The 26,778-nt window shown below is 39.7% G+C and overlaps 2 protein-coding genes across 2 annotated transcripts in view; one reads left to right on the forward strand and one right to left on the reverse strand.

Moving 5' to 3' along the window:
• kiaa0825 (KIAA0825 ortholog) overlaps positions 1-23,176 on the reverse strand; it is a 134,985-nt gene extending 111,809 nt beyond the window's left edge. Inside the window, exons 1-6 of the mRNA XM_088008953.1 lie at positions 22,717-23,176; positions 16,925-17,061; positions 7,900-8,059; positions 7,362-7,544; positions 6,995-7,180; positions 6,580-6,904 (exon numbers count right to left, since the gene is read on the reverse strand). Coding sequence (XP_087865079.1) covers positions 6,580-6,904; positions 6,995-7,180; positions 7,362-7,544; positions 7,900-8,059; positions 16,925-17,055 — 985 coding nt within the window. The 5' untranslated portion in view covers positions 17,056-17,061; positions 22,717-23,176. The remainder of the gene's footprint in view (positions 1-6,579; positions 6,905-6,994; positions 7,181-7,361; positions 7,545-7,899; positions 8,060-16,924; positions 17,062-22,716) is intronic.
• A 177-nt stretch (positions 23,177-23,353) lies between these two features.
• Positions 23,354-26,778, forward strand: part of slf1 (SMC5/6 complex localization factor 1) — a 34,738-nt gene continuing 31,313 nt past the window's right edge. Inside the window, exons 1-2 of the mRNA XM_015002110.2 lie at positions 23,354-23,588; positions 25,425-25,536. Of these exons, the coding sequence (XP_014857596.2) occupies positions 25,426-25,536 (111 nt within the window). The 5' untranslated portion in view covers positions 23,354-23,588; position 25,425. The remainder of the gene's footprint in view (positions 23,589-25,424; positions 25,537-26,778) is intronic.

Below are 26,778 nucleotides of genomic sequence, written 5' to 3' on the forward strand. Positions count from 1 at the left end.
ATTTTCTGTCCTACTCTGACCCAGGAGGCCTAACAGAGCCATTAGTAGGGGGAATTGCATGTGTCTGACATGGCCGAAAACCAATTATTAGACACTTTCTAGCAAATGATGCCCAACTCTTTGGGGAATGAGCAATCATGCAATAATTTAGCCAGTGATTTAATTTCTCTCCAGCACGACATATCTCACGCTTGTCCGCTGGCCCTCATTTCCCCCTTTTTCTCCGTCATTCTCTGAGCGGCACAAACGAGACCATCTGAGATGTGGTTTACATCTTCCCTGCCGCATTGTCCAACTGGACCGCAGTGCATTGCCCATCCAAAGACAACGTGATAAAATGTTATATCATCAGACGTGGTTTTGTGTAACTCTCGCTAGAAAAGATGTCGGCATGGGCAACGCTGTCACCACGAAGACGAATAGGTTTTCAAACAAAAGGGAATTTCAGAAGTGAAAAGAAAATATCAAAGAACTGTACATACGGCGTCAGAGTTGTGAATGTAATTTGTCAAACTAAACTGGAGTTATTGTTTGTGTTGTTAATAAATAGGATTGATGAAAACTAACTAAATCCGATTGGGTGGCGCCAATATTAAATATCGATTAACTAGACAGATATTCTGAAAAGCACCACAGTTTAATTCAACAGGTATAAAACCATCCACTAAATTGTAGCTATCCGTCATAAAATACACACTTTCAATTATTCCGTTAAGTTGGTAGCGACACATCTAGCATCTTAAAAGAGATTAACCAATTATTAAGTGCTTTGACAGGTTCAGTACATCTCACACAAATGATTAAAGCCTTGGTCTGCCTTACATCATTTTCTATTCAATGAAAGTTAGATTTTTTTTTTTTTAACTTTGCCTTGGGGTAAAACAATCTGCACTAAGTTTCCTTTACATGAATTTATCTCCAGTTATGTACAGGAGTATGAGACAATATATGGCACATAAATGTGAAGTGGAAGAAAAATGACACATAGTTTTTATTTGTTAGAACAAATCTGAAGACCTGAAGAGTGTGGCATGCATTTGTATAAGCAAACAAAATGATTTTTGCTTTCTTTTATAATATGTCTTTCTTTATGTCATTCTTCCATGGAGGTAGGATTAATGTAGTCTGAGACCAACACTCGTCCTGCTTGGCATTTTCTACACTAGATTAATAGAAAATCCAAAAAAAATAAAAATAAAAAAAATGTGAGCAAATGTTAAGCACTTCACTTTTAACTCTTTAATGAGCCTTGTTCTGATGAGACTTTCCATTTCACTAGATTTGTCAAAATCTGCAGGTTTTTACTAACTGGCATCTTATGACCAATCGACTGACTGGACTGAATGGGTTTCTAAAGGATTGAGTAAAAACTTGAAGTGTTTGCGTCTATAAGGTGCCTGGAGATTACACTTGTTTTGATAAATCAGCAGCGAGATCCAGTACGTCTGTGTGCTGTGTGTCATTCCCACAGGGTGCTGCGTTGGGTCACGGCACCCTGCACAGCCTGAAGCTCTGTCTGTGTGCGCATCAGTTTGTCTGTGGGTGGAAAAAAAGGCTTGGAGTCACTCCAGGCCTCCTACCAGGCCCAGACAGTTAGGGTCCTCTTCGTCAGTTGCAGCCCACTGCTCACTCAGACAGCCTTATTATGTGAGGACTCCTGCTGTGATTGTTCGACATACACCGGGACGCGCGCGCGCACTTGTAATCACACGCCACCACCCAAATGCTTGTCTCTTGGGCTTCTGTCCTGGGGTGCTGTCCAACGGGGGCTGTAGCGGGGGCAACCCGGCCTTGACGGAAGGAGAGAGCAGCAACTTTTGATATCTCAATTAAGCTGCTCTGCCAAGATGGAGGTAATGTTCTTAGTGGAGGCAGAAAGGCACCTCTGCTTTAAATTTGCTTCCCTGTTACTCAGAGCGTCTGCTTGTGTTTTCACCTCTTGTCGCGCCGAATTAATATTTCTCTGGCCTTCTCTGCATACTTGGACTGAGAAGCTGGGATGAAGAGCACGGCAGAATGCATTGTAACGATAGCAGCATTTCATTAAATCCCACTTGTTTAGTGCCCTTGTTCACATTATTGTTTTCAACCCCTCGGCGAATCACGCTCACTCTTCATCACAGAAGTGCAGCCTCCTCTCAATAAGCCATCCAATTTTTTTTTTTTTTTTGTCTTTTTGTCGCAGCTTTCTCAATAGAAGGTGCCAAGAAAACGTTCATATCCTTGAGCTGCTCAAGAGCGATACACAAAACCCATTGTGGCCACTCAGAGGATATGGGCAAAAAGAGAAATAAATGAAACACATTATACACAGGCCTGCAAAACCTAATCTTTTCTGAGATTTTACTGGAGGCATGATTTAGAGAAAATGACTGCTGACAAAGACATGCATATAACCACAAGCAGGGATAAATGACACAGCTTTTCTCTTTGTGATTAGTAAACACAAGGTTTTTTGTGGTAATGTTTTTTTTTTGTTTTTTTTTCTTGACAAGAACTTCTAATCATTTGAAAATGCAGCAAGAAAACTGCACAGGACAAAAAAAAAAAAAAAAAAAAAAAACACCTTTCACAGGCACCACACAAACAACTACACAGTGACACACACAAACACCCCCAGACCATAATTATGTGGCAGTATGCGGGTGCACGTCCCTGCCTGACAGTGTGTATAAACTCAGGCAGAGATATGATCTAGTGAGGAGCTGCTCTTATTAAATATTAACAAACGCCATTCCCAAGTAGCCTCAATCCCCATAAGCACCTCCAATGCCAGTCGGTGCCTCAGCCGAGCTTTCTCGCGTCACTACAGAACCTCTCTCCCTGCTGAATAGGCTGTGGTGCTGTCTCTGAGAAAGAGTTCAAAGAGTCTGAAAGAGCGAGGAGGTGGGAGGGAGTGCAGTCGTGGAGAAAGCACTTGCAGTACACGTTCTAACCGAATCTCTTTCTCTCTCTCTCTCTCTCTCTTTTTTTTTAAATCCATATGAAGCGGCTGCCAACGTCATGTGGCGAAATTAGTGTACCAGGAATTTAAATCGGCGCTATCAAAATAGAGTGGAGCAGAATTCCTCGACCTCGACTTTAACCCCGCTGAAGTCGATTGTTGAGGGGAAATGGTAAGCGTCTACGCAGGGAAGTCGATGTGAACGCTTTTGATGTCTTACAAAAACAGGGATCTGCCAGGCATACAAATGCAAATTACTAATACCATATGGAAATTTAATGGGGCATTTTCAAAAGGGTGGTATTAAATGAGTCTTGATCACACAAGTTTTAGTGTACGCCTGCGATTAGCAAGCAAGAGCACAAACACGTGCGTGAACACACACCCACAAAAAAAGCATAAAAAAAACAAAGTGAAAAGTTTTAACACTTTAAAGTTTGGCTTCTTTTATCCTGTCCAAATACTAAGGCTTCATCTCACTATCCAAAGACCTGTATATTGGGTTAATTGGTCACTAGAATTGCCACGTGAAAGCCTGATGATTAAGTCCAACCCACCTCTCACTTAATAAGTGCTGGAGACAGGCCCTAAACCTAACCCCATCCACCAGAATAAGGTGGGAAAATTGACAAAAGGATTAAACCAATTCATTATAACTCAAATATTACATGTTTTGTAATCTAAGATAAAAGTTATTCTTTGCCACCCAGTCTTTAAGGTTGAATATTAAACACCTTTTTTGGTTCCAAATTGCTAGCCCAGGACTGGGTTAGCAAGTTAACAAAAGTTGGTTTGTCGGTTTAGCCCCAAACGTTTTTACAGCATAAGCGAGTGGCTGAAGAAGGCACACAACAGCTTATACACCTGCAGTCAGGACATTTTTCTCACCGTAGGCCTTAAGACAATTATGAAACAAAAATGCAGCTTTTTGGTCCAAAACATTTTTTAATAGAAGCCGATGAAATATGACAGCAAAGATTCCTCTACTCCAAAATTTAGACTTTCAACATTTTATGTCATCTTTGGATTTTTCCATCCACAAAATTTTGTTTATTTGACTTATCTCAGACCCCCTGCCAAAAAGAAAAAAAGAAACAACTTCCCGTAGCATTCACCACGGCACCATTTCAAACCCTCTTAGAGAGACATACACGTGAAGACTTGGACCACCCCTCACATTCCTACTTGAACTCAGTGAGGTGCGCTGGTAAAGTCAAGTTTTTGTTCGCTCCGATACACTTAGAGAAGTACAGCAAAATGGGAAAAGAAAAAGAAAGAGGAAGGATGTGTGAGGGATAGAATAAAAGACGAAAAAGGATGGAGGTGGTGCAGGGCGGGGTGTTGGGACCCTTCGCATCTGCCTGCCTTTGAGTCGGTGAGGTTAAAAGAGGAGGCAGATCTTGCTGTGAAAGCTGTTAAATGGTTCAGTGGTTTGACAGTGGCTGATGCTGCAGACAGCGCAGCTCCCCCGGGAGCAAACTGCGTTCCCACCCCTGTGCCCCCTTCCCCCCCCACCAGCAAGGCCCTCATCAAAATATACCTACCGCCTTCCTTTACTTCACAATAAACAATAACACAGCAGGAGTAGAGGGAGGGATCTTAGGAGTCATTGGAGGCTTATGAAAAGAGAATCACTTTCTTTGACACCATCATAATTGTCTTGACAATTATGTGTGTTGCATACAGTATGCAGACAGTAGAGTGTGAAAGCAGATTATGCATTAATGTTCCAGCATTGGCTTTTTAGAGAGCCACGGGCATTTGGAGTGGTTCTTAAGATTCTCCCTTTTTTTTTATTTTTTATTTTTTATTTGGAGACTTTAAACATGAACAACACAAAAATGTAATCCCAGTTGTAGATGTTGCACACACACACACACACACACACACACACACACACACACACACACACACAAACACAAACACATAAGTAAAAGCAGCACAGGCAAAACTGCTCCATTTTACCATCATTACACAGCACGAGTCCCTCGCTCCCTTTGGAGCCGTGTTCTGCCTCCGGTGCTACATTTGACGGTTTGTTGAACGGCACGTAGGTGTGTAGCCTCCGCCGCGTTACGTGATCAAACAGCCCAACTGACGCATGGCCAATTATCCCGGCTGCCTCCTCTCATCTCACGTTTAAGGAGAGGGAAAGTAAAAACCAGAGAGGGAAAATGGGAAGAGAGGTAGGGAGGGAAAGGGGGAGAGAGAGAGAGAGAGAGGAAAAAAAAAAGAAAAAGTGGCGAGGCTGGCGGTATGTTTATCGAAGAATGGCAGATGCAAAAGCACTCCTCTTCCCGTTCCGTAGGGAAGCTGGCATGTGTACCCTTTTGAAAAAGTAAACAATGGCTCACAGACTTTTTTTTTTTTTATTGTTGTTATTTATTGTGAATCTTTACTCTCAGCAAGTTGTAAATAGGCCAATATGTTGCAAACAAAGGGAATGTGAGGGGATCGGTAGTATCAGAAGTGACTTGGTGCGCAAGGGTCTCTGCTCTTCTCTGTCGATGCATGACCCTGTCACCAAAAGGCTTTACCACAGAAAACTCCCTCTGTGTCACAGGTTAATTCAATAATTTTGAGTATGATTGAAAAGTTTATTTATTTTAGACATTCAAGAAGTAAAACTCATTCATAAAAACTGTCACTCTATTGTCCACACAGTCACAGGGAAGACTGCTGACTCGACACTAGTCACTGACAACCTCCATAAGGAGGGTAAGCCGTAAAGGGGTCATTGCAAAAGAAGCTCGCCGTTCACAGAAAGCTGTATTCAATTGTATTAATGGAAGATTGAGTGGAAGAAAAAGTGGAGAAAGTCTGATTAAAAAAAAAAAAAGGTGAACAATCAGTAGGGATAATGTGCAATATCGAGGGGATTGTGAAACATTTGAGAAATATTCACAAGGTGTAGCACAAGTGTTGAACTTCTGAGCCAGAGACAAAGTCACGGGCATCATGAACTAGACCTTGAGCGGCCTGACCTGAAGCCCACATCTGTGAAGAAGAGTCAAAAGGAAGATGAGAGAAACCAGAGCCAGCAATGCAGACCTGCTGAAGGCCTCTTTTAAAGCAGCCTTGGCTTCCTCAATACTTCAGAAAACCCAGAGACAGATTACATTCATAATACACCGCACAAATAGAATCTGAAGCAAAAGAAGCCCACCCCAAGAATTAAGTGCATATAATGTACAGTACGTGGATATTTGTTTCATTAGGCCTTAATTTCTGTATTTAAAAAGTCCTATTTGAGATTAGGACTTAGTTTGATCACCAATGCAAACATATTACGCATGGCGTAAGCCTTAGCCTCAGGAACAGTGCTCTCTGTCTGGCAGGGAGGAGAAAGGAGGGCGTTAGTAAAATAAAAGACAAAAAAAAAAAAAAAGCAATTACGATGGTAACAGGAGTCCATCAGAAAGGCCTTGAATTTAGTACGCCGCAGCTGGAGAGCAAAGTAAAAAGAGAGAGGAAGGAGATGGAAACTAACCTTTATTCGTTTATAAAAGAGAGCAAGAGAGGAGTAAAGAGGGTAGAAATGAAGTAAGAAAAGCGCACATCGGAATAAACAGAGCCACAAAAGCCTGTGCAAACAAGAGAATGACATAAGATGAAATAAAAAGCAAATTACTCACCTACAGTTGCTCGGGACATTACGGAGTATTTTTTGGTCTTGCCGCTCAGTGCTGTGTTGTCTCTTTGAGCGGTTTCATATTCTCTCTCCATTTGGGAAGTCATTTCCTGGGCGATGGCACCAAAGTAAGCTACGTTTAAAAAGCCGAGGACGACCTCGGGCTCCACCACCCTTGAGAGAACCTGGAGCTCCTCGGTGAGAGCTTGAGTCACATGTTGGACCACGTTGCAGAAACCCGTCGTTAGTCTGTCGAAGCCGGACTCACCGCCTGGGCTGGAGCTCATGCTTGAGTGCAGGATGCTAAGCACGTACTTCTGTTTCAGGCCCTAGGGGTAGGGTTAGGGTTATTGCTATCGTATTAATATCATTCGGCGTTTATGAAGTTGTCTTAAATACGGAAGTGATTCAAACGGCACCTGGTAGCCTGTGACCACTTCACATTCAGGGTAGAGAAAAAACAGCTGCTTAAAACAGTTGACCCGCTCGAGGATGGTCATGGTGGAGAGCTGGGGGGAGCCAGGAGGTCCTGAGGTGCAGCATGAGAGCCGGTCCATCAGGAAGCGTCGCAGCTGGAGACGCACAGGATCCCACGCCTCTTGGATCTCAAATGGAATGAGAAAATGTCAGAAAAAATATTTAGGTAATTACTACCTCAGGTGGCGTTCTAACAAAATACAGACTGTTGATTAAACCCTCATTTCAGAACACTTAGCTGCTGAACTAAAACTGAAATGCATTAACCCAACGCTGAAACACTGAACTGAATGAGAAATGGCGCATTACCTCCACTGCAGAGTCATCTTTGACCGTGTGTACGGAGTCGACAGAGGAGCCAGGTAGATGAGGATGAAGAGAGGAAGAAGAGGATGGACAAGGAAAATAAACTCCACACTGGGCAGAGACATCCAGCAGGAGCTGAAGTGTCACTTCTTCTTTCCCCTCTTCCTCTGATTTAAGGTACTGTTGCTGAAGCCAAGATGGATGAAGAGACATGATGAATTTGGGAGAAGTTGTTCTGAAGATATTACAAAAACTGCACAACGTTGTTTTTCAGATGTGAAGGATTTTTCAATCTATATTTATTTTTCATAAATATACCCACTCAACAGGCCTAACTGGCTTGGTGAGATGCTTTGTTTTGTCCTAAAATCCTGAAATTTACATAGACTAAAATGTAGTCAGTTTAATTTTATTTAAATCCTAAATTAGTACACATAAAGTAATAATTTACATGGTTCTATGCCACATTTTATTTCATAGCAAAGAGCAAAAATGTCTTTTTAGATTGAAAACATTGCTGACCTTTGACCTAATACATTACCAGAGCTCTGAAGAAGTCTAAAATGTCCGTGGAAAGAGGCTTTAGGGAGTTTTGTGCCCTCGAGTTGAACCACTGCAAGACCTCTGTGGGACTGGGTGGACGATCCCCTGTTCTGGAGTCTCCCATTTTGGCCTGGAGCTCCTTCAGATGCTGCTCTATGCTGAATGAAAGGAAGATGAATCATTAGATGACTGATAAAGGAATAAAACTCTTTAAACGAAAAGTGTTTTCAAGATGTTGCATGTGAAATTGCACTTATTGAGCAAGTGTTTAATTCTGACAGCATCAAATTAAATGAAATATGCTACACAGATATCTGCCAAAAGATCAACATTATGTCACAGTAAAACCACATAATACAATTTATTTCAGTGGATTTTTATATGATCAGAAAATAATGAAATGTTGGGAAGTGGAAAGAAAAAATAAAAGAAATATGAAACATGTGTCATGGGTGTTTAGCTCCCTAAGTCAGTCTTGCAAGTAACTGAAGACATGTCTCTCCCTCCCTTCCACATAGATGTTTGACCATATTTTCTTGGCAAAGTAGCAAAATCTCAATCACTCTGGTTGTGAGAGAAGACAAGCGGCAAAGGTCATCAGGCCAGGATTTGTGAAGGCAACATCGAGGATTGAGGCCTCTGTACATGGGTCACATGGTCTACTCCTGCGCCACCGCAGCGCCCCACGATAAAACTAGTTTCTTCATAGCAACTTTGACCAACTTCCCTGTCCCTCCTACAGAAAAGTATCCTCAAATGTTGATGCTGCTACCACCTTGTATGTTCAGGGAATGTTGCGTTCAGGTGTAAGGAAAGTGTTAGTTTTGACCAAATATACAGCCAAGAAAGGTACTGGTTTTAGGTGAACAGAGGTAATTTTTCCACGTTTGCTTTTGTCCAAAACAAAGATTTTATGTTTTTCCTTCAATCTTGACTGTCTTCTTGTCCTCTTGAAGGTTGGATTTCCAGAGTGCATGGCGAGTTGTCCGCTCGACAGATTCTCCCACCTGAGCTGTTGGTCTTTCCAGCTCCTCCAGGGTCACCATAGGCCTTTTGTTTGATTTCTCCCTGTCCTGTCATTTATGAACCATGTGGGTTTGTCTGTCACATGAAAAACCTGACAAAATGTGAAAAGATTCAATGGGTATGATTATTTTTGCAAAGCACTGTAACTGAGATTATGGCAATAGCCTGGGTAAAACCGTTCCTGTAGCCAATAGTTTCCCATCTAGACTTCCAGTCCTTCAGCATTCTGCGACTGTGGGAAAAATTGTCTCCCCAAGGTAGCATCCTGATTTTCAAGCGCAACCCAATCAAATAAAGAAAGCAGCACTTCAGCACAAATGCACAGAAACAAAACCAAGCAAAAGTCAAATAGAAACAGAGACATTGACGTACACACGGCATCGTATTCATCCCCCCGCCCCCCGCCTCTCATTCAGTGTCTGTACCGTGTGAAGACAGATATAGACACATCAGCAGTAATGAACACAGACACCAATATATCAGTGTGTGAGTGCGCGCTAAGCATCTGGAGTGAAGTGGCATTACAGGCATCGGCAGGCATCAGACATACACACCTTTTGCTTTCTCATGTCTTCCCTCAGCTCACACACACACGCACGCAGCACGCACGCACGCACGCACACACACACACACACACACACACACACACACACACGCACGCACGCACATATACAAACACCATTCTTTTGATGTTAACAGACTGCACCAGCTATTCGGTTTCCCCTTTATATGACAGATTAGAAATGACAACTTTGAGCTCCACATGTTTAGTCATTTCCATGCAAATCGATGCTTATATATTTGGATCCAAGACAGTGTCAGAATGTCGGTATACCTGCATAATTAAACAATGTTTTAGGGTGAGGGTTGCTTGTGTGTGCACACATGGCTGCGCATTGACAGGTGTAGATTTACACAAAGCTCCAAAAATGAGTATGCAGCAGAGCAAGACGCTGCAGGGCTCAAATGATTCATTAGATAACACAATTGCTGATGAACTAAAACCAACAGGGAAATATAATTAGGAAAATCAACAAAAGGCTACTTTTCCTTTAATCAAATTTCTTCTATAAACCTACAAGCATTGGATGTGGTTTTTTTTTGTTTTTTTTTTTTGACAAAAATCATTAACTAATGACTTATACATATTATCAATTGAAATAGTAATTTTTATGTCGGAGTTTGTGTGACTTTATGTGTTAGTATAGATAATGTAAAGCCAAAATGCCTGTTGGTCATCAAACAGCTCCTCCCCTATTGCAGGCCTATAAACTGCCTCCTGCTTGCTCCCAAGCCATGAACGGATCCAGATGTCCCACAATAGCATCTCATTAAATAATCGTTCAATCTGACACAGTTTCATTTCAGAGGGGGAAAACGCACGGGGATAAAATGTTATAGACTGTTCCAAGTTGATATCCTCTAGACCAAACACTGCCTAATGACATCCCTCTGTCTTGTGTTAACTACGTTCTCGTAACTCTACTTTGCTTCTTCTTCTTTTCTTGGCAGACCAAACGATGCCTTTTCTGTTATTGTCTTGCTGCCACTGAACTCAATGACACAAGCTCAGGTTAAAAACTGTTGTTTTTTTTAAGTTATTTAACATGGAATATTTTTTGTTAAACATCTTTAAAACATACAAAAGCCTCAACCTGTGCTTGTCCCCTGTTTCGTCTCGTGTTGGTATGCACATTGTACGGGAAATATATTATCCTGCGTCTGAAACGTAAAAGCAAAAATATTTTGATTCCAAAAATTCCAGGTGGATTAGTGACAAATCCAAACAAAGCAAAAGGATGAAGACACCTTAGCCTTTACTTGTAATTAATATAAAAGAAAGTCTACTGTGGATTACTGTGACTGTTTTGTAAAGATAGAGAGAAGAAGGAGCAAATTCATCAACTGAATCAGTTGACTAAGATTTCCGAATATGTTTCAGTCATTTGCCATGTCCTCTGATGGAAGCTTGCTTCACATTGGATGGCTGCACAAAATGCTATATGTGTGTTTATAGTAAGTCATAAAACATAAAACATTCATTCAGGGCTCCACCCCAGGACTTTACATAGACAGCAGGTTTCAAATGGGTTCCCATCTGCAGCTCACTTTCTACCCACTCTCTGAAGTTCATTAAAAAGGAAAATAGACACTAGGCTGTTAACTTCACTCTTCCCACAAAGTTGTGTGGCAGAATTGATATCTAGGGACCTTCTTTGGTAATTGCTAAACACATTAGTTTTAATTTAATTCAGGTTATTTACAGGGAAAATAAATGAATCTTTTATTGCTTTAGAGCAAACTCGCACTGAAACATTTCTAATCCACCCCTAACTCACCTAACCCTCACCCCCCCCAAAAAAATGACTATAATTTGACTATATTTATTCAATGCTAAAAAAAGGAAATCTTTCTTTCCTTTTTTTTTTTTTTTTTTACAGTAAAACATAAATAAAAACTATATTGGGTCAGGAAAACATTTTTCCTGACATATATAATTTTCTTTTGGGATCAATGAAGTTTATTTGAATTTGAAGATTCCTATTTCTTGCCCATATGAACAGCCATGGTGATATACATTACATTAACAATTTTGAGAAGTAAAATGTCTGAAAATAAATCAAATCAATCAATCAATCTGAAAATAAATAGCATGATCATACCTGTGCTCAATTTTGAGGACAAAGTCTATAATACGAAAGTACTGAGTTAAATGGAAGTGCATTTAAACTCAATTTATATGTTCTTGTGGAAACTGAGATAACTCATATTAGTGAATCATCATTGATTCACTAATATCTATGATATTAGTGAATGATATGGCTATATTGTTCAAATGGCTATATTGTTCAAATGGCTATATTTGAACAATATAGCCATTCTGACTAGGGCTGTAGTGATACAATAATCTCACGATATGATACAATACACAATATTCTGCTCACGATACTATATATATTGCGATATTCAGCAAACGATACAATTCAATGCACTTTTGCGATTTTCTGAAAGATTTTAGAGGGACAGAGTGATTTTGGTGACATTTTGTGACTGTTAGAGTTGGATTGAATTAATTTAACTGAAAACTGATTAAATGGACCAACTACACAATACCTAGCTCTGGTTGGACATGGACACAGACTTAAAGTCGACAGCTGGAGAAAATGAATCAAAGAAGTGGTGAGAAAACATGTTCCTTTTAATTGAAACAGTACAAACTGTAGCTTACATGCATTTGTAAAGTAAATAAAGTGCACCAAGTACCCTGCTCTGAATAGTTTGATACCTTTTTAACCTTGACACTTAACATCTGAAGGAATCACTCTAAGCCTGATGACCTAATCACTCTCCCGGCGAAGCAAGCAGTGAGTGAGCAAGGTCACAGTTGGATGCTACGATACTTGCGGATGAATATTGATTTTTTTCTAGGAAAGAAAATATCGATATATATCGCAAAATCAATATTATTACACAGCCCTAATTCTGACCCACACTCCTCACCAGCAGGTGGCGATAATGAACATCAATAGATGTTTGCCGACCACCAATCAACTCAACAGTAAGAATAAAAATCGATGACTTCACATCAGTTTTTGACACTGACCTGAAACAGCTTATGTTCCCAGCAGGTAGTTGTGAGGACGCCCGGCGTCAAAGCCACTCTGCACCGAACTGACTGGTTGGAAATGGGTGCCTGGCAGCAAAGAAATGACGCCAGCTGCTCAGCTATCTTATCAAACTCTGCTACTATCCAGTCCCCTTCTCCATTCCACTGGCAGAAAGCGTGGGCCAGGAACACCTCACAACAGATGCATTTTTGAGATCATCTAATCCATCAAATTAGCCAAAATGTGTGGTTCTTCTCATATGCTCTTAAATCCTCTTGCATTTCTTTATCTATGTAACAAATTAACATTGAGAAGAGAATGTTTTGCTGCTGCTTAATATATCACTAGCAATCTCTCCAGTGCTCATATGTAATGGATGACCATTGTATAAGGCAGTTTGTAGAAATTAGCTCTGATGCAAAACTGCCAAAAAAAACAACAAGATATTGAATAGAATATTCACCTACTTCAAGATCTCAAGCATGAGTGAAGGATAAAGAAACAGTGACTAAGAAAAATGCTCTTTTAACCACCTCCTGTGCAACTAATCTAAAGCCATAGACAGAAAGAACAATGCCCTTTGGGTTTCTTTTTTTTTTTCATTAAGCTTCCCAACATCTCACTATTGCCGTCTCTCGCTAAAACAATGCACTCGTAATGGCTACAGGAGCATCATCCTCAGACACAATTTCAAGCTCAGTCTTTTCTCTCTTTATTCCCCATCTTTTTTCCCCCTCTCCTCTAAAAACTCTTACTCACTTAATTTCCTTTTCTTTACTCTCACCTTTCAATTACCCCTCCTTAGGGCCTCGTGCCGCAAGTTATAAAGTCATTTTGGATGGTCTGTGTCAAGAAGTCCATCCAGTTCTTCACAATGAAGTGACCTTTTGCCCATTGGCGTGAATGCCACTGGCAGCCTAATCAACTTGCTGGGATTAGCTCCCAGCTTGATGACTTTCACCACATGAGATGCCAGGGGAAGAAGACAGAAAGAGTAGAGGAATAGAAGAAGGTAAAAAAAAAAAATCAGTAGGAAACAGAACCGTCGCAGGAAATAAAACCATTCAGCTGTCTGTGTAAAGATGACAAAGGACAAAGTCTTGATGGCAAAAAAGGCAGAGTAGAACTCAACAAAAGACCAGGGGAATGAGAAAAGAGCAAGAGGAAACCAGGAGGAAAGAATCCTTCAGGCCATTTGACAAACATGTCCATCGTCTTACACACACACAAACACACACTTCTAATTTCACTGCTGAAATGAAATTTGTTTTTCAGACCAGTGCAGCAAGACAGTCGACACCACAAGTGTGTCCCCTCTCCACAATCGTCCCCAGTGTTGAGAAAGAAGGGGAGCAATTGGAGGTCTTTTATTAGATATGATGGCATATTTCACAGCTCCCTGACTTACAGAAACCTAATCCTGCGATTAGTCAGCGCTTTGACGTTATCTTAAGTTCCTTGTCAGAATTAATTTAGTGTGGGTGGCCTGCTGTGGGGCTGTCTGTGGAGCTCCACTTCTCTACGCTTGCCTACACAACTTGGGGAGTTGGAGATGAGAAGGGTCAGGAAGTTCTTTCTTTCAAATAAGCCTGTATTTCAATCAGTGCCAAAGCAGCCACCTGAGAGTTGGATATCTTCCCCATCAAAGGGTCCCATTCTGTTAGGGGGGGAAACGACTGAATGGGGCTTGAATGAACAGGTTGAAAACAAATCCCGTCTTGTCCCAGCCTGTCGGCCACTTAGTGCCCTAAGCCACCCAGTCCAGGTAGTGATACCACAGAACTGATACGGGTGATAAACTGGCTCAACACACGTGTCGGCTCCACACTGCAAGAGCTCCAGATCAGTGTCGCCATTAACTGGAAGGGAGTTTGAATGCTATTTTAACCAAAGCAGGTGTCTCGTTTTTCTTGGTTTTAATTTCCCAGCAGTAAAAATCGTTCATGCCACATGCAGAAGCAGAACAAGTTCAATCTATGCATCCTGATGAAGACTGGCAGGTGACCAATGGGAGGTATTTGCCTTGCCAGGGTGAAACTAGAAGCCTGTCTTTAGCCTCTATAGCTGCGCTGACACTTTATTAAAGGTCTTTTCCTGGTGGCCCACCTCGTCCAGCTCCACTCCCACCCACCTTGCGCTGTCCCACCTGATGAGGATTAATGGATTACAAGTATTCAATTTGGAGGCACCCACTGCGTTGTCAGCCCATCTTAATCTCATTCAATTAGGCAGCAGTTCACAAGTAGATCTATGTCATCTGAGAATGGGGTAAAAGCCTAGTCACTCTGACCCCCAAACAGGCTGAAGTCCTTCTCAGGTGTTGGTGACTTGAGCTGCTCCATCTCTTGGTCAGTCGTTTACCCTCCTCCACTTCCGTAATTTGTCCCAGACACCGATAGGTCAGCGAGGTAGGAGGCGAGGGAGCTACCGAAGGGAGCATGGGTGCGTGCGTGCGTGCGTGTGTGTATAACCAACAACCCACCTTGGTTGAGGGAAAAGAGAGACCTCAGATTATTTTATTTTTCTGGTCATGTCCCCACAAACCATCTCCCTCCCCACCCCCCGCAAAAAAACGGGTTGTTCGAAGTAGTCTGGGAGGAAGTTAGTTGTAGTCTGACGGAGACACTGACCAGTGGTCCCCCACGGCGAAAGGAGGATTGCCTTATTTTTAGCCCCATTCTCCATTATCTGGATGCTTTGTTCTCATAATGGTTATCCCTCTCCCATCTGCAGGAACACAAAATAACCCTTTAATGCTTAGAAAGCAGAAAAATGGCCCGGCCTTCAGTAATAAGCCTTGAATTACCTACCCAAGGGTTTTCGTTTCAAGATGTGGAATCTTCAATTATTATGTTCCCATTTAGAAGGAGGAAGGAAAGAAAAAGAGAAAAGGGGAGGGAGAGAGAGTGAGGGAGAGCAAAGAAGGGATGAGTCCCAGGCACTAATGGTGCCGGAGTGAGGCTTTGTTCACTTGCTACATTTAGCCTGTCCTTCATCATCTGCCCTCAGCCTCACAACGCTACAAACGATAAAAGACCTGAAATATAGATCTCTCCTTTTCCCTTTTCCTCCAGTGTCCCCATGGCGCACTCATTACCAATCTATTTGTGTTCTTAAACTCTCCGCATCTGCCAGCAAATACAGATAACTGTGCTTCATTTTTTTTCAATGAACATTGGCTAAAAAGATTCATGGTATAATAAATTGAACGGTAGCAATAAGAAACTTGAATATGCATAACATGTTAGAAGCACCACGGGATAAAAGTCAAAGACTGATGTGGGTCTCTAGACAGAATCTTTGTCAATCAGCTCAGTCATGAAAGCGCTGACCTTAAACCGATTCCTTTGTCATCATCCAAATTATCCATAAGGAACAACAATGCATCCAGCATCACTTTTAACCAAATTTGGTCAAGAAGACACTCACCAACTTTGTCCTTTTTAAAAAAACATCAAGTCTCAAGGAGAAGCAATGATTTTTCATATAAGAATACTGATTTATAACTTGAATCCCTGAACTGAGTTGAAAACGTTAAAAAGACTATAGAAGTAAAGATTGAAAAAGTAAAAGTAAATCACTTATAAGATCAAACGATGTAGATGAGAACAGCAGTTTCTCTTAATTCTTCTGCTGCCATGTCTTGAGTATAGGAAAACTTTTTTTGCAGTATTGTCCACTGTAAAAAAATAAGAACTGCAGTAAATGCCCTGCAGCTGAATGACCAGTGAAAAAGGCAACACAGTTCATGACTGTCACAGGACATGATCATGAACGCACTAACGCTAAAGTAAACCCTGTTAGTTTCTCTTGTTGTTCACCAGTGATAAATTATCTGCAATTTTTGCTATATCCTTAGCTTTGAGGTGACTTTTTGTTTTATTTTGCTTCATTCACTGAAGATACTCTTGGCTTAAAGTTTCTCTGCAAGCATCTCCCTTCTGTCCTCTGTTCTTGAATTTTCTTTGACACGGTCAACGGTGCATCAATAAATGTACATGATTAATCTGTTTGTTTAACCGTCAAGACATTAACAGTCCTCTTCCTCTTCATCCCTTAGATATTTATCAGAAATGTACTTCCTATTGTTCTTTAAAAAAAAATGGCATTGCCTTTGAAGATAAATAGGTGTTGTTAATCTGTACACAACAATATATATAATCACAACTTGCTAAAACAGTGTAAGAAGTAATATACTGGAAATAAAATTTTGTCGAAATTACTCAGTAACAGAGTCTCTTAGAATTGCCATCCATAGGTAATAAGAACAGTGTGAAAGCAAGTAAAGGACTGGTCAGGGAAATGGAAAAAGAAAACAGAACCTCTACAGAAATCAGGATAGAAATCAAAAAGGCATGGGGGCTTTAGGTCTTTCACGCCAACACTTACCTGCTGGCATTGAGACTCAGTTTCTCTTCTGTGTCTTTCAGAAACTGTTTAAAGTCCACATCACTGGAAACACCTGGAATCAGAAGCTCCACAAAGGCATGGTCTTCAGGAAATTCTCCCGGCCATTCCATGATACCCTGCAAATAAACAAAAACAAACAAAAAAACACAGACTTGGCTTTACAGCCTAACAACAAAAACCCTCCATGTTCAAAAGATCAAAACGCAAAAAAAAAGAATCACTGCGCTGTTTTAACAACTTACTGAAATCAGCTGCATCATGTAGCATGCACATGAGTTAAAATATAAAGTAAAGTAAAATAAAATATTTATTTCGGAATTCAAAGCAAATAGTAATACTCATATTCCATACAGAGTGATATATTTTAAGCATTTGTATTATTTCATTTTACAATTATGGCATACAGCTACCAAAAAGCCAAAGGAATTTCTAATATAGGGAATTTAGACCATATACTGTATAATATAATAAATGCACTCAGTTCTTGGTTTGGGCTTCTTTTGCATGAGTGAATGTATCAGGGCAGCATAGCTCAGTGTATGTGACAAAGACGTCCTGGCAGCTTTAATTGTAGCCTTTCCCTTGTCCACATTTTTGGTTCTGGTGTCTCTCACTTTATTCTGAGGTTTAGATCAGACTGGTTTGTTGGCCAATCAAGCATAGAGTGGCATTGATAATTATTATTAAATATAAGTTAAAGTATTGGCTCTAGGAAGCATAAAATGTCCTACAATTTAGATGGCTGCTTTGACTTTGAACATGATGAAACACAGTGGACCAATATCTAAATATCAATATCTATAAATCAATACGGTGGCTCTTGAAGCACCAACTCCAGCAGCAATCTACATCTTCTTATGTCCCTGAAGTTCTTGAACCAGCTCTGCTTCAGAATCATCTCAAAGCTGCAGTTACTCTTGCTTCTTGTGCACTTTTTCTAGCCATACTTTTTCCTGTAACTCAACTTTCTAGTGCTTTGATACAACACTCTTGTTTGGTGCAGTCACTGGCAAGACCCTCCTTAGCAGACTGCTTACTGGACTAAAACATAAATATATATTCTTTTTTTACATCTCTAAAAAAAGGTTGTAAGTCCTTTTTCAAGATTGTTCTTATGAAATGTTCTATTTTTCTTATTTAACTTTAGGTTTTTCATTTGTTGCATGTCATAATAAAAATAAAAAAAAAATACAATATTGCTATAAAAAGCAGTTTTTGAACGGAATTACCAAAATATATTAACTTACTGATGGCATTCTAATTTATTGAGATGCAGTTGTATTATCACAGCTGCCTGTCAAGAGAAAGACAGCTTCCACACTCCTGTGCTCTATGATAATGTGATATTTCCTCAAACAAGTGTCTTATTAGATTGCAAGAATCAATTTACTTGCAACACATGAAACAAAGACAAGTTATCATCTAGAAAAAAATTTTTTTTGTTTCGCCCCCTCCCCCCAACCACCCCTCCCAGTTTTCACAGAAAATCATATGCAGTAGAAAAGTCCTTGATCAAAATGCATTAGCTTGGCCTCCAAAGGTTTTTACATACTGACAATACAGTTAGAGAATACAGAAGAAGGAAAAAGAAAAAAAAAATCAAATAAATAAACAATGAGGTGACATCCTCCCCAGTCAAGAGTTTAAATAAACAACTCATCTCCTTGGGTGTCTACCAGCAGTGAGGTCCTCCCCTCCTACCCCATGGTGCTTAATGCTCGCGCTAACAACCAATCCCGTGTCGATGCTGCGCTGCTGGGTCTCATATCAACACTGTCATCAGCGCGAGTCAAGTGGAAGGTAATGGAGAGTGTCTGTGTCAATTTAGCTTTCTCACACTCCGTCTCTTGCCCCTCTCCTCGTCATCTGCTCTGATTTTAATAATCCCTGTCAAACTCCAAACAGCTCCCTGCACGCAGCCCTGCTTCCTCGCTGCAGCATACAGTCGACGCCACTCTCCCTGACAGGGTAGACAGGAAGCTCAACATTCATTTAGCCTGCACAAAGGGAGGCCTGTCCAGCTGGACAAATATTATTTTCCTCCGCTGACAGCCTCGCCAGTTAAGCTTGTCCTTTATTATTTCTCCCCCTCTTCTTCTCTCTTACTGCTTACCCTCGTCATCGTGCTCCCTCTGTGCCACTGTCTGAGAAGGGGGTCTAAATGCTGCGCGGCTGAACTGTGGGAAGAGTTTACCTCGGCGGATTTCAAATTATTTACTGTTGTAATAAAGTTGCAGCGAGGTTTAAAACGGGTTATGAAATAATATCCCAAGCGCTGACATCTAACAATGCACTGCCCAAAAGAATGCAAGGAACATGGTGCGACTGAAACCCTAAAATCCAATTACATTGGTGAAACTGGTTGTGATGTGAGAAAATGTGAACATTTTAAAGGGATATGTGAAAGACACTGTTATGAACTAAATAAGGTAATTTTAGTACTTTTGTCTACAACACAATATTCATTTGTCTATAAATGCACACATTTATAGACAGTGGGTTTGACTATCCGCTCTGCTGGGTCTCTACCGCCTGGTCCGCCAACGTATCTTTAGTGTGAGCGTGTACATGAACGTGTAGGATTCACAAGGCAGCACACGGGGCCTCATTAGCAGAGCACTTTAAATCATCCAGTCTCCACTGTCTTGTCGTTAGCTCTTTAGAAAGCAGATGTTAGATGAGCCCCTGCGTGTTTCAAAAATTTGCAACAGGGACAACTGGGCTCGGCACTGAGACGCAGACTGCCTGAGACGTCAGCCTCACCACTGTTAGAACATGGGAAAGATACCTAGCCTTACAGATATGCACACACTTTTATGTGCACGCACACACACACACACACACACACACGCACACACCACTTTCCCATCTCTCTTGCTGCGGCTTGTCTACTCCAGCTAGGCTACCACACAGGCCCATTTACAGTAATGAGTTTGTCCTGAAATATTCAGCAGCAGGTCCCCCAGGCTGCCGCTTTAAAACTACTTAGAACATGTCAAGTTAGAGTCAACATTATTTTAAAGTGAGTACCTAAACAGCCTCTTTTCAGGAAACGTCATAAATTAAACAGGTGCATTTTCCAAGATCACAACAGTTCTGAAAATCTCAAAGCTATCCCAAGGGCAGGGGATTGCTTAAAAGGGGCAATCTCACAGATCTCAAAGCAATTATGCATTTTCCCGGTATATAGTGCCATTTTATAGCACAATTGAGTAACTGTGTTACCTTCAGTTATTATAAAACTGCTGTCAAACAAGACTTCAAACAGATTTGATGCCAATTTCATCCTGGCTTAAAGTTTTGATTTTTACAGCAAGGAAATTAAGTAGTTCATCATCTACAATTATCCTTGTGTCACTTGTTTTATATACAGTATCCCTGTCTATGGCTTTAAATGTGACCATTTAAATGCCAGAGGAACTCATGCACCATGATCGGCTGCAGCCACCATCTTCCAAGATTAAATAGTTACAGTTTTAGAACTGGTTATTCTTTGTGTAACACCTTAACTTAAATTTAAAGTCATTTTAATACTAAAAAAACAACAACAAGAAAAAAAAAAAAACAATTTAGCACTTTGGACAACTCTCTTCTACGTTCTATGTGGCTGGATGCCCTTTAAGGGTGGAGCTGCCTCCACTGCTCTTTTCTGTTACGTTTGGTGTCCTTCAGTTGCAAAGCACCGGATTCACCTTCTGTTGATTGGAAGACTAGCAGATGATGCTAAATTCAGTTGGCATACTTTGGTTCATTGTTACTTTTGTGAACAAATCTTCAACCTCATCTAGCTAACTGAGAGAAAAAAAAAGTGAACGAAGTGTTTCACTTGTTGCAATTAAAAAAAAAAAAATGAAGTAAAAACAATTCATATTTTAAGATGGACTAACACTGAACCAATTCAACTTTTGTCACCTGCTATCTGGGAAGGAGAAGGCTCAGTTAGCTCTTAGCCTGCACAGCTACAGAGGAAGTCATGAGAGATCCCCAAAGGTTCCTTCCATGCTCTCATTCATCCTTCAAACCATCCATTCCCACCTTGCAGGGACAGCTGGTGCTTTTTCCATCGCTCAATCCATTGCCAGGCAACACAGAGACAAATAAGAAAAAAAATAAATAAATAACAATGCACACATGCATTCACCCCAGAGGACAATTTAGAGAAACATGTGGGATTCTGGCTGGACTACGTGAGGGGGGTATAAGGGGCTGGGGGGGGGTGGGGGGAGTTGAGTACCCAAAGTGAATCCTTGTATACACCTGGAGGACAGACAAGACTACATCGGGGTCCAAGACAAGTAACCCAAGGCAACTATGAAGACAAATGTGACCTTGAAGCCTAAGATGTTCCATATCAACCTAATCTGTGTAGTTCAGACGAAGGGTGAGTCAATTCCCAACCTCAAGAAGAGGTGAAAGTATAGAATAAATGTTGCTAACCAGGGTCCACGTGGTCTGGACATCCCACAGATGCTCAATTCATTGTTGTGCTCCTCAAACCATTTCTGAGAAATTTTTGCTTTGTGGCAGCATCCTTTTTAATGCTGGAAAAAAAAAAAAAAAAAAGATGACAGGTACTTATACATCCTGAGTGGTCTGCAGCTTTGAAGTCCACAATGCAACAAGCTGAGATGCTCTGAGTATAGAGAAACATTTCTATTAGAACAAGCATTATCATCAGCAGCAATTTGAGCTACAATAATTGAACCACGAGTCTTTGCTCCTGACGTCTGCTTAATGTGACTTCGCATTTCTCCAGCTCACAGCTGTTTCTTCAATGGACAAGTTTTCATACATACTGACAACTGAAGGCTTCAAACAACCTAGAGAAGCTGTATTTATGGAGGTGTTTTAACGCAGGCACCAAACCCTCCCAACTTGGTACATGTCAAATTCATTCAAAAACCTGACACTACACAATTTCTCCTGCTTCTAATTAATCAAATCTCCCAGAAGGTAACCAGAAAAAAGAAATAAACACTTTTATTCATATCATGAGTCTGCTAGTGGTCATAATGCTATGCTTGACTGAATTTCACTTAATGCAAGGGGTAAATTTAAAACACATTCTTGAATGAACTCAAGTTCTGATAACTAATGTTGCGCTTATAGTTTTCTTTTAAATGGAAGTTACAATTAACTGAAAGATAAAACAACTGCATGAAATGTGAGAAAATATATATTTTTAGTAAAACAGTTTAGTACGTGAAAGCAACTACATCTGACTTCCCACCTTTGTTACTTCAAAAATGTGTTTCAGCCCTTCTGCCAGAATCAAATGTAATGTGACTCTAGAGAACATTTTAACTGACCCTTTTTTAATTTCTAGGAGCTGACACCGTCGAGTCTTCCGTTTCAAAATATCTAACATCTTTTATAGACTCAATTAAAGAATGGGAGAAAAAGTCCAAACATTAACAAAATATAACTGCATAAAAGCTACCACAAGTATCGTTGGTAAGATAAGCTGTTAATCATTAACGCCAGCAGGTTCGCTTTGAAGCTGCTCTGCTGTCTGACCGCGCGCACACGTGCATGTCAGCGGCAGACTTGTTGACATTCACAAGCTTGTAGAGACACAAGCACACCCAGCGCTCAAGAAATTGGATTCGTCTTCTTCTTGTTTCAGAAAGGGATCCATTTTATTTGAGCATACGTTGAGAACCAGTTGTACCCACGTAAAATAAGTATTGCAAGCGTACCGTGCGCTTATTTATTTTTTTCTAATAGTCAAAAATAACAGTAACAGCAGAAGTGTTATTAGTGTGTTTTACCTCTTTCAAACTCCTTGTAAATCCAATCCGTGCTAATCCTCTACAGCAGCGGTTCACATCATCTGAAGTCACTTCCAGTTTATATTTATCCGCGATAGTAATTTATAAATGCAACAAAACTACGAAAGGAAGACATGCAATGTGTTACCATGTAATATCATTTCGTTTCATTCTCTCGAAAACTGTGCTGCTATCACTATAAATGCATTTAAAAAAAGCATTACGGTTGACAGACAATAAACTGCATGCATCTCTCTGGGATAAATTTGGCTGAATTATTCTGGTGAAGGTTTAGCTAACATGTACCCGTTATTCAAGCACAGCGATAATCCTGTTATTTATGGTTACTTCCGGGAACTGAAAGCGTCCGTGACAACAACCCGGAAGTAGCTTTGTGAAAACTTCCGTTGTGCGGAGCGTACCAACTTGCAAGACTGAGAGGTTATAGCACTATTTTATAAACTTAAAAACACGCATTTGATTGCTAAAAAAAATTATTTAGTGTAACGCTACATTATAAATGTAAATTATTTTATATTTATGTGAAGGTTAAGTAACTTAAATTGATGTTTTGACAATACAACGCGTTGACTCGTGAAAATAACCCCCTTTATATCTATAGATTAACTGTGGCTTAGATCTTGTTCCACATTTACGGAGTGAAACACAAGCCTGAAACATAAATATCAGGGCGTTTACATTAAGGCACAAAGACATTGCGCATATTTTTTTAAGGCAACGGTTAATATGGTATTACAGGGAATAACAACACAGTGAGCACAACACCGCTGCCATCGTTGGATGTCTGTTTACTATCAGAGTTTTGGCGCGCCTGGATGTGATCGGGAGTCACCGTCTGTGGCATGAGAAAGGTACTTGTTTAATAGTTTGGGTTGTTGATAGTCTGCATTTACATACTCATAAATATCCACAGCATGTATTTGCTTACTGGGTGAGATGTGTGTCAGAAAAATAATGCCGTATGAAAAGTATGGCATGTCGGTCGATGACAACTTCATTAACAATCGCAGGTCCACAACTATCCAATCAAAGCAACGATACAAAATATAAACTCATAGTTAAATGATACGATACAGCTGAACAACCAGTATTTTTATTTTTATTTTTTGCAAATATTTTGAACTGTACATGCTGATGCGTACATGCAAAATTAGAAAAATAAAAGATTATGTTATGACATCTGAGTTCAAAGAGTTCAAAACAGTGTGTAAAACACTGAAAAAAAGCAAACACGTTTGGGAAGAAGTGAAGTTACCAGTTCGTTTTTTGTTAGGGATGAGAACACATATTGCTTAAGTATTTTAAATTCTAAGGAAAACTTATGCTTTGGGAGATTTATTAGACAATCAGGCCTGTTAAAGTCACAATTCATTGACAGCATGAAATGATCTGAAATGCCTCAACTATTCATTAGGATTATAAAACTTAAAAGAAGGAGAAAGTGTGTTTCAGATACTTTGATGCAGATTTTCTGCAGAAAAGAGGAATAACAAGAATATTTTATCCATTCTCATATGTAACTAATTCTCATTTAACTTAAAAAAGTGCATCAGAGTGCACACTGTTGGTTGCTTTGCTTGCAGACTGAAAATGGTGGAAGTATTTTGCTTATGCTTTTGAGGAATTAAAAAAACACAATGAATGTTCAATATTTTGTCTGCCCATTTCTGATCAGAGTAATGGGCAGTGAGTAAAATTTGTCCACAGTTGAAAGGTGCACCTCTGCCTGTTCCATGAAAGATAGAAATGTTTCTGCAAAATTATGCTATTTTACCATTAATTTATATTCACATTAATCTTCTACATAAACCTAGACAATCATTTTTGATTGTGATTTACTGAAACATTGTGCAGATAATACAATGAGGCCCTACCTATTTCACTGCTTACTTGGCATTTGTGTCCTCTGTGATCAGAGTATTGAACTGCAATTGAGGATCTTTAACTGTTTGTTTTAGATAGGGAAACAAAGCATAGAAACTTCCCTTTCATTGGGATTTTTATTTTTTTTCAAACAGCTCAACTGTTGCACAGATCACAAATTGTGCTGTAAAGAATGTGTGTTTAGTGGATAATCAAATTTCGAAACCTTTGTTAGGAAGTTTGAAATGGATCATTTAAAGGAATTCTTCTGTAGCACACCAAAGCCCACATTTGATGTTGCAACTGCCAACAGGACGGATTGGTTTACTGTAGTTGTAGTGTAATATTACACAGTAGTTGGACAACCTAATCTGCTTTAACAAGTTAAACAAGTTGAGTCAACAGGAAACCCAGCTGTGCTAAAATGCCAAATGTACTGCCAAGTTGTCAAAGTAGCTATAATCACATTATTTGGATCTAAAGTGCCTGTCTGTTCAGGAAGAAGATCCATTACAGATTTATACAAAATTCTCTAAGCGATCAACATGTTCCTCTAATATCTTCATATCTTTAATTCTAAAGGGATTTTCCAGTAGGAATATGTCTTTGTTAGTCACTAAATTCTTGCATAATTCAGAATCATTATCTCTACGTAGTCCACGCTGTATAGCTTATTTACCTGTCTGCTTTGTGTAACAATCAACCAGTTAGCTATTTATTCTAAGTGTTACAGCCTGATATTGTTCAGAGACTTATGTGACCGGCCTGCCTGCCTGTACATTAACATACACTTTTACCTTATTTTCTGCTGGTTTCCTTTTCAGGATGGAGAGCTGCACACATGTTTTCCAGATCTCTGGGATCAAAGCGCAGGATATTAAGAGAGTTTTGATTAAGGGCATTTATCAGCTTGGTGGAAAATACATTGGTGGCTCAGTAAGTTGACATCCTTAAAGTTATGTTGCATTTTTAATACAACAATTAACCAATTTTTTTTGTTTGTTTGTTTTTTTCCTACCATGACCTCTACTGCTATCAGCTGCTTAGTTTTACCAGTAACCTTCAAGCCCAAATGAATCACTACACATACAACACACTAGAGACTGCTTTATTGCTGATGGCATAAATGCCTAAATCCAATTTTAACCTAATTTTCACTATCAAAAATTTAAGTCATATTTTCAAATTAATAATTTTTTATGTATGTTTGGATTATGTATTTAATCCATTGATTTTAACTCCAAACAATTGCAAAAAATATGCAATTGACAAGACGGATTCCATTTTGCAAGCTTATTCTTTTGCTTTTGTACCATACCAACTCTGCCTTTAAGGTGCCTTAAAATATAGAGAATACTGTACTGTTTTTGTCTTTGTACTTTTATTATTTGTAAGGTTATGGATTTAACTGCATGCAATACTTCACATGAGATAAATAATCCATGATTTGGCTCGTTTTCCAAGCTGACTATTCAATTTAAAACTTGCATCACCCATATAGATACAACTGACATACATAATTTGATAAAATTATTGGTATCATTAAGAGCAATTTTAATGTATTTTACTTTGGGGGTCTACAAAATGTCTAATTTTGCTATTTGTCAGCAAACAGATGAAAATGTTTTTATTTATTTTTTTACTTATTCTGTATATGTAATCAATGTGTTCACACTCATCTACACACACACACACACACACACACACACACACACACACCCCCACACACACACACACACACACACATACATACTTGCGATAAAGAAATGCAAAATCACACAAAATAATATATGCAACATCGAATCCTTTCTTCATTGATTCAGTTGATATACCTGTGAATTCTCCTTAATCCCGCTCCGCTCCTTAAGTACTTGTCAACAGTAGTAATATTAACTATAAGACCTGACTTATCAAGAAAAAGCATCTATTCACAGCAGAAACATTTACTACATTTTAGGCGCCATCTTTTGAGTATTTCTAGAAAACTAATCATTTTCTTTTCTGAACTCAGTTGATGATTTTTGGCACTTCACAAAATCAGAACGTCTGTCAATTTCAAGCTGCTAAAACAAATAATTATGCTCTCTATAACCCATAAGTGCTATTTAAGGTGCACTTGTCCAATGCAGACTCTCAGACTTCAGCTCCATAGCTGAAATAAGGTGAAACAAGCTACCA

This window comes from Poecilia mexicana, unplaced genomic scaffold, assembly GCF_051168715.1.
Source record: "Poecilia mexicana isolate PSO_F unplaced genomic scaffold, ASM5116871v1 scaffold_9, whole genome shotgun sequence".
Lineage (NCBI taxonomy): Eukaryota > Metazoa > Chordata > Actinopteri > Cyprinodontiformes > Poeciliidae > Poecilia > Poecilia mexicana.